Source organism: Pinus tabuliformis, chromosome 1_2, assembly GCF_031772625.1.
Source record: "Pinus tabuliformis cultivar Carrire ecotype Pingquan chromosome 1_2, CPIR1, whole genome shotgun sequence".
Taxonomy (NCBI): Eukaryota; Viridiplantae; Streptophyta; class Pinopsida; order Pinales; family Pinaceae; genus Pinus; species Pinus tabuliformis.
Genome location: NC_142298.1, coordinates 586,372,264 through 586,386,556, shown reverse-complemented (window position 1 = coordinate 586,386,556; position 14,293 = coordinate 586,372,264). Strand labels below are relative to the sequence as shown.

Here is a 14,293-nt window from a genome sequence, read left to right as displayed (position 1 = left end):
TGTTACCTTGTAGAATGTTTTTGTAGGAGAACCCTCCTTTGGGTTGATGCTGAGGTGCTGTCTTTTTCCCCTTATCTCCTCCTGAGAAGCTTGGCTGTCCCTGAAGCAGAGCCCCTCCTCTCAGTCTGAGGTTTAAAACAATGGCTTTTTCTGAACTAATCTCGTAGCTTTCCAAAGTTCTACTGTCCTGGAGAGACCACCTACCACTGACCAAGTGTTGGATCTGAACAGGATATCTGATCATTGCCCAAATTTGTTGTTTCAGCTGCATGATAGTGCTTCCTGCATGTACCCATACTATATAGGATTTCCCCTCAGGGATTTTAATAAAAATCTGAAAACGAGTTGTTGTTACCTGAAATCTGGGTTTTAGCTGAGTTCCTGATCTGCCTAAGCCGATGTCGTTGCTGATTGCCATGTGCTCTAGCTGTAGGCAGTCTTCCAGATCTAACCTCTTATTGGGTCGATCTTCCATTTGCATGTCAAGATCTGCATCCCCTCTGCTCGATTGATGCAAATTTCCACCGATCTGCAGCCTGGGTTTTGGTTGTCTTCGAATATTGGTCAGATCGAATGGATCCAGCCCGGATCTGTAGTATTTGTGCCAATCCATTGTGAGAGGGAGCGGATCTGCAACATGCAGTCCCCCTTCTTTGAATGCAACTACCGAATCATTTTGAAAAACTGCAATCCCCAACCCTGCCGCGTCCGAGGTTCCTTCTATTCTTCCCCTATCCAGTACTGTAATCCTCAGGGAATCCAGATCCAAGCTCTCGCCCCATGCTTGGTCTTCGAGCGATCCATTTGAGGGCTGCCAGAATGTGACAGATCGGGCCCACAGCTTTCCGAGAGGGGGTAGAGGAACAGTCTGCCGGATCTTTTCCTTATGGACGCAGGCAATACTTCCTATCCAGGGCGTAACCCTCGCTGGGGAGAACGCAGCTACCCAATACTGGTTGGGGTCCGGCTGATTTGAGGCAAAACGCCGAAAGCAGTGAAAAATGGTACCCAGATCCAACCTAAGAGAAACATCCTATGTCGAGAAGGGAAGGACAATCTCCAGACTCTATTTGCTTTGTTTCGATCCATAATACTCCTTTCCGGTAGAAGATCCGGACCAAACCCAAAGGGAGAGATCAATCACTGCGAACCCATCTACCAGGCCCCAAGCTGTTCCAAGGTAATGCTGATCTTTGAGGGCAGCGGCTGCACAGAATAGACCTTCTGAAACCCTGATCTCTCGAGAACCCGCCATCGCTCTTCCAAAAAAAATCTAGCATATTATAACTATAGTTATATCAAATATTATTGTTTATTAATATGGTTAATAATATTTATTATTATTATTATTTTATTTAATAATAATTCATTTATTATATATAATTTTTTTACATATTTAAAAATAATTATTTATTTAATATTTTTATTATAAAAAAATATAGTTTTAGATTTACTATCCAAGGAGAGCTTCAATATAATGAATATAGTGAGTATTGTTACTTTTATAAATATAATTATTATAATAATATTAAATATTAGACTAATTTTCATAAAAATGATATGATTGGTTGAAAATAATGCGAAAGGATAATTACGAGAAGGGATGGCATTTTCCACTTATTCTAATGTTATTTAGAAGTTTCAATTTTTTTTTAATTGCTTCTTTTTTAATTTCTTGAAATTTATGTAATAACTTAAAATCTAACGGGGCATTTTCCACTTATTCTAATATTATTTAGAAGTTTCAATTTTTTTTAATTGCTTCTTTTTTAATTTCTTGAAATTTATGTAATAACTTAAAATCTAACGAGATAAAAAAGGAAAGAGGAGAAGTACATTAGAAAAAATGTTGCCAAGGGTCGCAAATTCATCAAAATAATGAACAGAAATGAGGAAGGTATTGGGTGCTAAGGAAACATAGGATACCGTTGAGATGATGGACTGGTCCGCCACATTAGGGGGCATGCAAATTCCCAAATGCCAAAGTTGAAGATCTCAATCAGGAAATCCGAGGAATGCGACCAATATATTCATGAATTAGAAAAGGTCATATTAAATTGAGCGTTCCAATCTTGAAGCGCATATCAGCTTTTTTCTTTTAATTTCACGTGCCTTTCCTCATAATCAAGAAATACGATCTCCAAACGGTTGGTCGCCACACGCGATGCCCCAGGAAAATTGTTATACAAGGTGGTGGGAAGCAGTCCAGAGGAGTTAGATAAATCATCTCGCTAATCGAAATACTTAGGGCTAGTGGCCGATGTTGTTTGAGCAGATCCAACAACAAATAAAAATGTAAAATAAGAATGTTGATTACAATGGTGGAATGTTTGGAAACCAAATAAAAATATTTTCTACTGCAGCGTTTCTTCCCCAATTTGAAGTTCATATTGAAAATGTTTTGAAATTAGGAGCATCAAGTAAAAGGAAAATTCAAACAGTCAGACATTCTTTGGAAGAAAGTTCAAACAGGTTACATACTTTGGAAGTTCCATTCAGTTGCTTAATGACATTTAGGTTAAGAACAACAAATGATTCCTATGTGAAGGTGAAATCCGTGGAATTTCGGACCATGAAATATATATATACAAAAAGCACCTAAATGTAATACTTACACATACTTACGGGAACCATGTTCGTTTATTGTTGCTTCACATATTCTACTAGTTCTTGGCAGTTGTTTATTTCCTTCCTTACAATATGTAGCTAATTTTGTTGGCCTCCATATTGAGATCCTCAATTCGAAGACGCAAGATCCTTTGAGAAATTTATTTGATATACCATTTGTCTTCGACTGAATATGTTGGACAGAAACATAAAATGCTTAACGATCATAAATTCCTGAGAACATAAATTCCTGAGAAAATAATATTCTGTAGACTTCATGCCTTATTAAAGCAGTCCAGTTTCCATCACTTTATTTCACCATCAGTTCTTTCAACTTTGTCAAATTGTCGAATGCTTCAGGAATGAAACCAGTAAAGGCACTCGAGTTTTACTCAAATTGGTAATTCCCTCGCGGATGGTACCTTCGAACCTGTGTAATTAGCTTTCTCGCAGGTGGGTATCATGTGTGATCAGATCGATTTGCATGCACTCCAACCCGAATATCTCTACCTTCTCGTTACCAGTGGTGGGCTCACAGAGCGGTTGGAAGGGAAGGGTCGCCTTTTTGGAGGTATTCTCTTGATATTTAATTGTGAAGCCTCGGCAGACAGAAGTTCAAATCTCATTGACTACAATGACTTGCTGTGGTGGTAGCCCTTTCCGGTAAGTCTGCTCTTGCTAAAATTATAGGAACTTAGTATACCGGACTTGCCGTAAGTCTGCTCTTGCTAAAATCATAGGAACTTAGTATACCGGACTTGCCGGTGGTTGGTTATGCTCTTGGTGTTATAGTGGAAGCTATGAAGCTTGATCTTGGTCTCTCATAGATTAAACCTGACAATTACGGATTCACCATGTAATTAAAAAAGTAAAATTAAAAAAAAATAAAAATAAAAATTAACGGCCCTTCATTCACCGAAGGCCCAAATAGGACGCATTCAGCGAATAAAAGATCTGAAAGATGTTAGAAAGAACAAGGAGGATATTTTGTTTTTTCATATATATTTTTAAAGAAATTTACCTCCAAATGCATGCTTATATTGAAAATCCTTCTATTACACAAATGGATTTGAAAGTGGTTGGGCAAGGGAAAATAAAAATTAAAAAGATCGCAACTTTATAAGATTGAGGTTAGAACTTGGTTAGTTTATTTGGAATGCGGAAGCTTTCTTTTTTAAGTTTGGTTAGATAAAAAAACGCATGCGACAAAGATCAGATGTTAGAAAAGAAACTAATTTTCACTCTATTTCCAATTTGTTGGGATTTGATAAAGCATGGTAAAAGATAATCCATATTTGTTGGGATTTGATAAAGCAGGGTAAAAGATAATCTATAGAACGAAAAAGGAGAAAGTTAGAAATGAAAATAGAAAAGACCATATGATATATTTGAAGAAAATGAAATTGATTTAAAAAAAATTAAACAAAATTATATACCTCTTTGTTTGATTTAAACACGGTTATATTTTATGAAAGGGCATTGTCTATATGTAAGATTTAAAAAAAGAAAAATCAGTTTATTTTTAGACTTAATTTGTCTAGAATCAGATAAAGATTTATTTAAATCACAAGTTTGATGTGTGAACTCTTCACAATAGAAGTGCTCCAAGGGTTTTTGAGGGTACTCAATCCATATATGTAGCCAAAAAACTAGTTTAAATGACACAAATGAAGAATTGACCACAAATGTTTTGACTGGATTCTGACGAGAAATCCACTGAAAACTCGAAAAAGCCTCACATATAAACAACTCCTTAGGAAAGCATTAAGTCTTTGTATGAAATGAAAATATTAAAATTATTTCCCTATATGCATTGGAATTGTTTCAAAGAGCTAGAAATGTTTAGAAATACTAAAATCTAGAATTCTAATGACACAGCTTCAAGATCTTTACGTAGGTATTCATAAGTACCTTGATACCATGTTTAGAAAAACTTATATTGATGTAACTTGTTGAACATACTAAGCTCACCCTTCTCATATAAATAGATCAACTATTAGTACACTAGTGTGTTGTGTGGTTAAAATCCTAAAAGAGGGAAACAAGACAAAACCTTAACCAACCTAATCAAATGATGCAATACCTTGATGAAAAAGTAAAATACCTTAAAAAAACATCTTTAACTCTATATACTAGTAAATATCTTTCTTTTTCTTTTTATAATTTTAAATTCTTCTCTATATGTATGGTATGATATTTCCTACTTAGAGATTCCCCATGCCTTGATGTCTGTACTTGTTGTCATTTCTACAACACCCTCCAAATTTTCACTACATTCAAATTTTGGAGCCTACTATCACCATCATATCTAGTGTTGCCTTGATCACCAAGTGTAGCCTCATGTTATTCTATGAGTTTTGAATGCCCTTCAATGACATCAAGTGTCGTCGCATTGGTTAGAACATCTTTAGGTGCATTTCATGGTCATAACATATTTATTGTTGTAAAACAACACTTTTGGGTCGGAGTTTCACACAATTCACTCGTGGTACTTGGGGAATGTGTACAAAGTGGTGTTTTGATGGATATTTTAATTTTTCAAGCTTGCCTATGTTTTATCGATGAGTTGGTATGATCCACACATGGTTTTATGTTTAAACTCATCATGTCCATCCCTATTCCTATATCCCAAACTTAGATAAATCTTTGGTCTCTAAGAAAACCTATTAAGGCCAAGAGTACATGAGCACACTTTGAAGCCTTGATCAAGGATACTTCCTTGTTTGGAAGTGTGTCATGCACCCTCCAAGAGCACAAGGCACATTCCTTAATCCATTTTTCTCCTTCCTTGTTTTGAATTGCACCACTTAAAAACCAAGCCTTCCTTTGAGCACACTCCTTCAACATTAAGGAATATGACCTCCTTGAGTGCACTCCTTTGACCTAAAGGAAGGTACCCTTTGTCATATCCCTCACGAATTTAACTCAACGTAAAATAAGTTACGAATTAGTTGGTAACTAATTCTTGATAACTGATTTGGGGAAAACAAGAAAAGGGGAAGCACGCCAGCGAGTGAAGAGGGGGTCTAGAGTTTGAACCGCAGCCTGCACAAAGTGCTTTTGCAGAGTTCCAGAGTGGTCGTAGTTTGAATCCTAGTGGAAGCAGAGCATTTCTCACGCTACGAACAACATAGTGGGGCTGATAAATTTCTTGACGTTCTTTCTGTCGATCCCAATCCTGGGCGCCGGGATATGGCTGGCCACTAGAAATAGCGGTGATTGCCTGAGGTTTCTTCAATGGCCGTCATAATTATTGGGGCAGCCATCATGGTAATATCTCTGGTAGGCTTTGTGGGGGCTTGTTTCAGAGTGACATCCCTCATGTGGCTTTATCTATTCTTCATGTTTCTACTGTTGGTAGCTTACCTGGCATTCATCATATTCGCCTTCGCAGTGGCTGGGAAGGGCCACGGCCACTCTGTGTCCGGGCGGCCTTCGAGGAGTACAAGCTCCATGATTTCTCCACCTGGCTGCAACATCGCGTCAAAAGCTCTGGAAGCTGGGACAACATCAAGTCTTGTGTTCGAGATGCTGTGGTTGTGGGCAGGAGCTTTGTTCATTGTCCCGATGTTATGCAGAGCAATGCGAAAGGAACCGGCGAGAAATTTTCATGTTGCTGCATCGTTATTCGGAGTCAACCTCCTTCAGGGGCTTTGGGATAGGTCCTGTTATTCCTGGTCAAAGAGGTATGAGTTTTGGCTGGTTTCACCATCTCTAATTTTCGATGGGTTTACTCTTTTGCTGCTGTTAATCCGTTTTTTTATATAGTTGTATTACTCACCCTCGGCCCAGACAGGGGGCGAGGGGGTTCTCTACATGGTGCTGTAAGTCTGTTGTGGTTGTATTAATTCTGGTAGTTTGACCTGGTGTACGTGTTCCGAGCTGTCTGGCTTCTGGGTGCGGGAGTTCTCTTCCGTGAGCGGCTTGTGGTTATTTCGGTGTATTGTTTGGTTTATTTTCTATTTGGCTCTAATAATGTCGAGACAGCGGATGCATAACCGCAGAGGGTCTGGCAGGCAGCATTTTATGTTCGGGGAATCTCGTTACAGAGTGCATACTTCAAGTATGTGTCCTTTGCATGTTAGCAACAACTATGTTAAATTCTTGAAAAATAGCTATGTGAAAGGAATGCATGTGCAAGGGCGCAGAACAATAGTTTGTTGCCAAGATTGTTATTATGACATGCTGAGTAGATATTAAAAGATCTCTTTAGAGGTTGATCATTGTTTGAATAATATTGTAACTAATCTTGTTGCCAAGATTGTTGATGACTGCATTGACAGGAAACGATGGCAGATGGTGCCAAGGAAAGTGATGTTTAACATTATGGCAGGAAAAGGATTATTCGTCCATGCAGATGAGTTCAAGCTGCAGTATTGTCCATTGCTAGAACAATTATGCCACAAGGAATGTTGCATGTGGCGGTATGTAAGTGAAAGATTACATGGAAATTGTATTAGCTTTAGCTAGTTATGTGATAACATAATGATAACTTATTGTAATGATTTTATAACAATGGTTAAGGGATGGAATCCCTTATAAGCCATTGAGTGAGGGGTGAAATCCCTCACGAGCGTTTAATAATAAGATTAAACGTTTGCTGGTTTTCACCCTACGGGGTTTCCAGGGTAAATTGGTGTTCAAATGGTGTGATTGCCTTTTGTGTCCGTTCGATAATGATGAGTCCTTGATGTTGATGGTTATTTATTTGTTGTGACAACCATAATGTCCTATTACATGATTATTTAATATGGTTAAGGATATCAAGAAATGGATGCAGGGATTCATGAGACAGTTTATGTCATTACACAGGTTATGTTGTTACACTACCATGGTCGGGGTTAATGGTTATGCAACTTACTGACTGTTATTGCAAATAACTTGATGCATTAATGAACACTATGTCTAATGGTTAAAGATGATTGTGGAGTTATGAATTTGACAAATTACTAGTGGGTAGTTCGTATAAAAATTCTAACTTCCTACTTTTACCTGCGAGGTTACTGGGGTATGTGACAAGTGGTATCAGAGCTAAAGGTTGCAGTACTGGCGCCTTTGGGAATTGGTAAGCAGAAAGGATATGGAGGTACGCCATCAGTAGGCATTAACTCAGGTACGAGTTTAATCATTCACATATTCATTTATGTAGTACACTACTTTTGGCATGATAGGTGTGATTCATGTTTATAACTGCTTTAAGTAGTAAGTAACAAGTTGTTGCATAACTACGTTCATAACGTTAAATTCCTGATGAGGATAAAAGACAATGAAACTTTTGTCACACCTAAGAACAATATTGAGTACTCATTACATTCATGAACAATATTGAATACTCATTGAGGGAAGTGACAATCAACTACCAAGTTTTGATTTGCAAATATGGCAACAACAATGATGCATTTAATGAACAAAATTGAAGTTACAATGAACAAAACTTAATGAGCCAATGCATGAATATAAATTAGGGGAACATCCTTGAATAGGATGAAAAATTGTTTTAAAAAGGACATTAGAAGAACCCCTTTAGATATTGAAAACATGTAATGAGTCAAGCAGTGAGACTTGATTTTCATAACTAACTTTTGATTCAGTCTTGTCATGGATGCATGAAGACGATTGGTAGTTGAGATTGGTTAGTGTTGTATGACTAACCCATAGAACTTATATGCATTAATTCAATTGGACTTAAGATTATTACAATTCGAAAATAAGTGAAGGTTGATTGATGTCACATGCATGGAATGTGTGTATGAAGATTTTTACTCTCTCTGTGCTATAGTCCAGTTGTTCATGAGAAGAGTTCTTAATTTTATTCACCATGAGAATGCATGATGAATAGTATATGCTTATGTCTTAATAGATTTAATGATGATTACCCTCTAATTAAGTGAAATCCATTAGCATGGTATGTGTTTATGTTAATCATTACTTGTTGGGAGATAAAAACCATTGGAGCATTGATTTAACGATGGTTGAATTTATCTCTACCATGGGAATGATGGATTTCTTACGCATGTTGCATTCCAGGGTGAAGTTAATTGTAGAGGCATGTTCAGTGGGTAACATTTCTAGGACCCATTCATGGTATAATTACATGCGATAATTATTCATAAATAGACTACCTGTGTTAATACAGTTGTCAGTAAAATCTGACTACCTTCCCCAACTATAGCTGCTTCCAAAGGAAAAGGAAGAAAGGAGAAGGAAGAAGACCGTGCTGTAGGGACAGACAGAGATGGGAAAAGGAATCGCTAAGTCTGGTGATGACCAGAAAGCGCAAGCTTGGGTGTCAGAATTTTGCAGAAGACTCTAAGTCTGGGGATGGCTAGATAGCGCTTGATGTGCATATGAGTATTCCCTTGACAATGCTTGAGGAGTTGGAAAATGATAACTATAGTGTGTTGATGTTAATGATTTTCGTAATGTCTCCTTGAAGTCATTATTCTGAAATAGTCACACAGTAGTGTTATGATAGTTGTTGCATCTAGCATCAAGTGGTAACTCTGGTGCATGTGTGACACTTAGGAGGTCATGCTTCTAATTGCATAAGTAGAGCAATTGCTTCCGGTAAGGGTGGTTTAATTTGTTAGTTATGCATGTTGATCCAAGGATAAGATAAGTATCTTGCTCACTTTCTTGAAGAACATGTATGAATGTTTTATATGATCTCTTAGTAGAGAAAGTATGTGAATGCATGCAGTAAAGAATGGTTCTTTTATAGATTTTCTTGGTAAAGGAAATGTGTTAAGGCATGCAGTTAAAGAATGATTATTTTGTATGTTTTCTTGGTAAAGAAAATAGGTAGTTCCTATTAGAAAGACTCCGCGTGAGTCTTGTGTGTGAAATGATTGTCTCTTGTCTATAAAATCCTTGCTAAATATAGACAAAGTATCTTCTTGAGAAAAGAGGATGAGGCATATAAATGTCCTGAGGACATAGCATGAAGAGTGGCCAAGTTTTCTTGAATTAAGATATGTATTATATCTGATAAAAGTTTCTTGGAAAATATATATATATATATGCTAATTGCATTATGATACTAATTAGTTTCTAAGTCCTAGTGAAATGATTATGCATTACATGCATGATAAAGATAGCTAAAGATGTGCTTCTAGGCACATAGTTATTCATTTCCAACTTTTTGAAGAAAGAGTATATTATATATATATACATAAATATAGTTTCATTCTAAGAGTGTGCATACTTCATGTATGAAGATGAAGGATTTTGTGAGAGTTCTATGGGAAACAAAATAGAGGTTCTTTCCCTTAAAGACACATTAGAATAGTGTTCATGCAAGAAACAAAATCCTTACTTGTTTCATGAAAAGAACTATGTGCATTGAAGTAAAAATAATTGTGTAGGAGAAAACACATGTTGCATGCACATAAGGGTAGTATGAGTCTGTGTGTACTTAGAGAAAGTGGTCATGTTAGCTTTCTTGGAAATAATAATCTCTTGGAGAGATTGTCTTGTTGGATGAGCTGTGTTGATTGCTTGATTTTGATACATAAAGGATAAGTAAACCTTGTTTTTGTATCTTGATTTTTATAAATATCTTTAATAATTTCTTGAAAAGGAATCTTGAGAAACCCTCACATCGAAAGATAGAGAAATGAGGATTAAAATGACTTTCTTTAAGAAAGAGGTATGTGGTTTGTTGTATGACATGATGGTAGCCTTCTAGTGAAGGGAATGGGTGTTGCATACATTAAAGAAGGGCTTACATGATAAGCAATGGTATGCACAAAGATTAGTCATTGTGACAAGTGGTATATTATATTAATGACGCATGGCCAATGTTAGCCATAGTAAACGTAAGATAATACTCCATTAATGATGATTTGAATTGGAACAACAGACTATGGCAAAATTGGGAATGCTGAGAGTATTAACTCAACTGTTGTTGACATTTATACATTAATGAGTATTTGCATATGCTTTTATACATGACAATATTGTATGCATGAACATTCTTGGAAATGGAATACGTGTTAACTGATGCATATTTATAACTAACGTTGCTGATGGGATTAAGTAGTGGTAGCTTAATGGCAACAAGAAAACTCATCACATAAAGTGCTGCAATGTGAAATGCAATTATAAATGAGAAAGAATCATGTCATATGATATGCATGAATTATGTTATTTGGAAAATTTGCATGCATACAACATGTATGATGGATATGTTTCCCATCAATCTTGATGTTGTGGACCCATGTTGGGGGTTAAGTGTAAATGCATGGTATACATGCATGTTTGTTGTGCTAATGATAATGTTCATATGGTTCATTGTGTAAATTACTTTGACAAAGAGTAATAAAAGAGAAATTTAACACGCCAGACAGTTGCGGATAGTTGGGTTGATGACAGTTACCTGCCCGGAGGGGTTGATGGTACTTGTCTGCCCGGATTGTGAAAGGCTTGAATGCCTTGGGTTGATGACAGTTACCTGCCCGGAGGGGTTGATGGTACTTGTCTGCCCGGATTGTGAAAGGCTGGAATGCCTTGGGTTGATGGCAGTTACCTGCCCGGAGGGGTTGATGGTACTTGTCTGCCCAGATTTACTCTTCCTGGAATTCTTGAGCTGGTTGGCCAGTGGAATCCCATGTTAGACCTGGTAAGGTCTCTATAAAAGAAACTGTCTGGATGTGAAAATGACTCGATCTGGTTGTGGAAACTAGTTCCTATGGGTGAAGATTCTTTAGTCTATTATGATTTTCATGGCTAAAGAAATTAACTAATCAGTTGTATGTGATGTTAAAAATAAATTCTATATATAGTTGTGTGAAATGTGTTATGCACATTTAACATGAAATGAGTTTAATGTTCAATAAGGAGTTATTGGAAATTTTAATTCCTGTATCATTTCATTAATCTTGTGAAAGTCTTAGTAGGGGCTAAGACCATTTCCAAATGATGCAGTGATTGACAGCTTTGATGATTAGAGAGCTAGGTGCTCTTTTGGTACATCTAGAAGCACTTTGCGGATGTCTTTAGTGAGAATTCGCTCAGTGTGCACGTGAGCAGTGATTTATCATTTGATGATTAGTGTTAATGCTCTTTAAGTACTTGTAAAAGTACTGTGATTTCGAAATCATCTAGCATTGCACAGTTGAATTGATAGTCAAAAGTATTTCATTTGACTCAAATATAGTGACTAATGCAATTGAATTTGTTAGTCATATATTACAGGAATTACTTACCATGGAGGGTTGAAGAATTGTCCAACCACTATTAAAAGGCTTACATGAAAGTATTCATGATTTCCAAGAATAGATGGTAAGTAATGGTAAGTTGACATAGAGAATTGTTTATTATGAATGAATAAGGGCCAAGTGGTGGCGATTAGAAGTTGCATATTTTTGCAATTACGAATGCTTATGACTATTGATGCTTATAACTAATGATATTTCTTATGACTATATCATTACTATTTTGTTTGTCGTCCTTCCTTGGAATGAAATCATTGATTTCAAAGAGAAAGGATCAAATTTTGTGGGGTTTAGATGGTATATCACGAGTAAAATATCAAGTTTCGATGAAAGATGAACACCGAGGACGGTGTTCTTGTTAAGGGGGGGAGTATGTCATATCCCTCACGAATTTAACTCAACGTAAAATAAGTTACGAATTAGTTGGTAACTAATTCTTGATAACTGATTTGGGGAAAACAAGAAAAGGGGAAGCACGCCAGCGAGTGAAGTGGGGGTCTAGAGTTTGAACCGCAGCCTGCGCAAAGCGCTTTTGCAGAGTTCCAGAGTGGCCGTAGTTTGAATCTTAGTGGGAGCAGAGCATTTCTCACGCTACGAACAGCATAGTGGGGCTGATAAATTTCTTGACGTTCTTACTGTCGATCCCAATCGTGGGCGCCGGGATATGGCTGGCCACTAGAAATAGCGGTGATTGCCTGAGGTTTCTTCAATGGCCCGTCATAATTATTGGGGCGGCCATCATGGTAATATCTCTGGCAGGCTTTGTGGGGGCTTGTTTCAGAGTGACATCCCTCATGTGGCTTTATCTATTCTTCATGTTTCTACTGTTGGTAGCTTACCTGGCATTCATCATATTCGCCTTCGCAGTGGATGGGAAGGGCCACAGCCACTCTGTGTCCGGGGCGGCCTTCGAGGAGTACAAGCTCCATGATTTCTCCACCTGGATGCAGCATCGCGTCAAAAGCTCTGGAAGCCGGGACAACATCAAGTCTTGTGTTCGAGATGCTGTGATTGTGGGCAGGAGCTTTGTTCCTGGTCCCGATGTTATGCAGAGCAATGCGAAAGGAACCGGCGAGAAATTTTCATGTTGCTGCATCGTTATTCGGAGTCAACCTCCTTCAAGGGCTTTGGGATAGGTCCTGTTATTCCTGGTCAAAGAGGTATGAGTTTTGGCTGGTTTCACCATCTCTAATTTTCGATGGGTTTACTCTTTTGCTGCTGTTAATCCGTTTTTTTATATAGCTGTATTACTCACCCTCGGCCCAGACAGGGGGCGAGGGGGTTCTCTACATGGTGCTGTAAGTCTGTTGTGGTTGTATTAATTCTGATAGTTTGACCTGGTGTACGTGTTCCGAGCTGTCTGGCTTCTGGGTGCGGGAGTTCTCTTCCGTGAGCGGCTTGTGGTCATTTCGGTGTATTGTTTGGTTTATTTTCTATTTGGCTCTAATAATGTCGAGACAGCGGATGCATAACTGCAGAGGGTCTGGCAGGCAGCATTTTACGTTCGGAAAATCTCGTTACAGAGTGCATACTTCAAGTATGTGTCCTTTGCATGTTAGCAACAGCTATGTTAAATTCTTGAAAAATAGCTATGTGAAAGGAATGCATGTGCAAGGGCACAGAACAATAGTTTGTTGCCAAGATTGTTATTATGACATGCTGAGTAGATATTAAAAGATCTCTTTAGAGGTTGATCATTGTTTGAATAATATTGTAACTAATCTTGTTGCCAAGATTGTTGATGACTGCATTGACAGGGAACGATGGCAGATGGTGCCAAGGAAAATGATGTTTAACATTATGGCAGGGAAAGGATTATTCGTCCATGCAGATGAGTTCAAGCTGCAGTATTGTCCGTTGCTAGAACAACTATGCCACAAGGAATGTTGCATGTGGTGGTATGTAAGTGAAAGATTACATGGAAATTATATTAGCTTTAGCTAGTTATGTGATAACATAATGATAACTTATTGTAATGATTTTATAACAATGGTTAAGGGATGGAATCCCTTATAAGCCATTGAGTGAGGGGTGAAATCCCTCACGAGCGTTTAATAATAATATTAAACGTTTGCTGGTTTTCACCCTACGGGGTTTCCAGGGTAAATTGGTGTTCAAATGGTGTGATTGCCTTTTGTGTCTGTTCGATAATGATGAGTCCTTGATGTTGATGGTTATTTATTTGTTGTGACAACCATAATGTCCTATTACATGATTATTTAATATGGATAAGGATATCAAGAAATGGATGCAGGGATTCATGAGACAGTTTATGTCATTACACAGGTTATGTTGTTACACTACCATGGTCGGGGTTAATGGTTATGCCACTTACTGACTGTTATTGCAGATAAATTGATGCATTAATGAACACTATGTCTAATGGTTAAAGATGATTGTGGAGTTATGAATTTGACAAATTACTAGTGGGTAGTTCGTATAAAAATTCTAACTTCCTACTTTTACCTGCG

At 37.5% G+C, this 14,293-nt stretch overlaps 1 protein-coding gene and 1 pseudogene across 1 annotated transcript; both read left to right on the top strand.

The window, feature by feature from the left end:
* Positions 1 to 1,888: 1,888 nt before the first annotated feature.
* Positions 1,889 to 6,269, top strand: LOC149207017 (tetraspanin-3 pseudogene; annotated as a pseudogene).
* Positions 6,270 to 6,423: 154 nt separating this feature from the next.
* On the top strand, positions 6,424 to 13,294 carry LOC149207016 (tetraspanin-3-like). Its single transcript, XM_089397892.1, has 5 exons — positions 6,424 to 6,431; positions 6,595 to 6,670; positions 12,392 to 12,929; positions 13,065 to 13,120; positions 13,154 to 13,294. The coding sequence occupies exons 1-5, from the start codon at positions 6,424 to 6,426 to the stop codon at positions 13,292 to 13,294; spliced, it is 819 nt and encodes a 272-aa protein (XP_089254018.1).
* Positions 13,295 to 14,293: the final 999 nt, after the last annotated feature.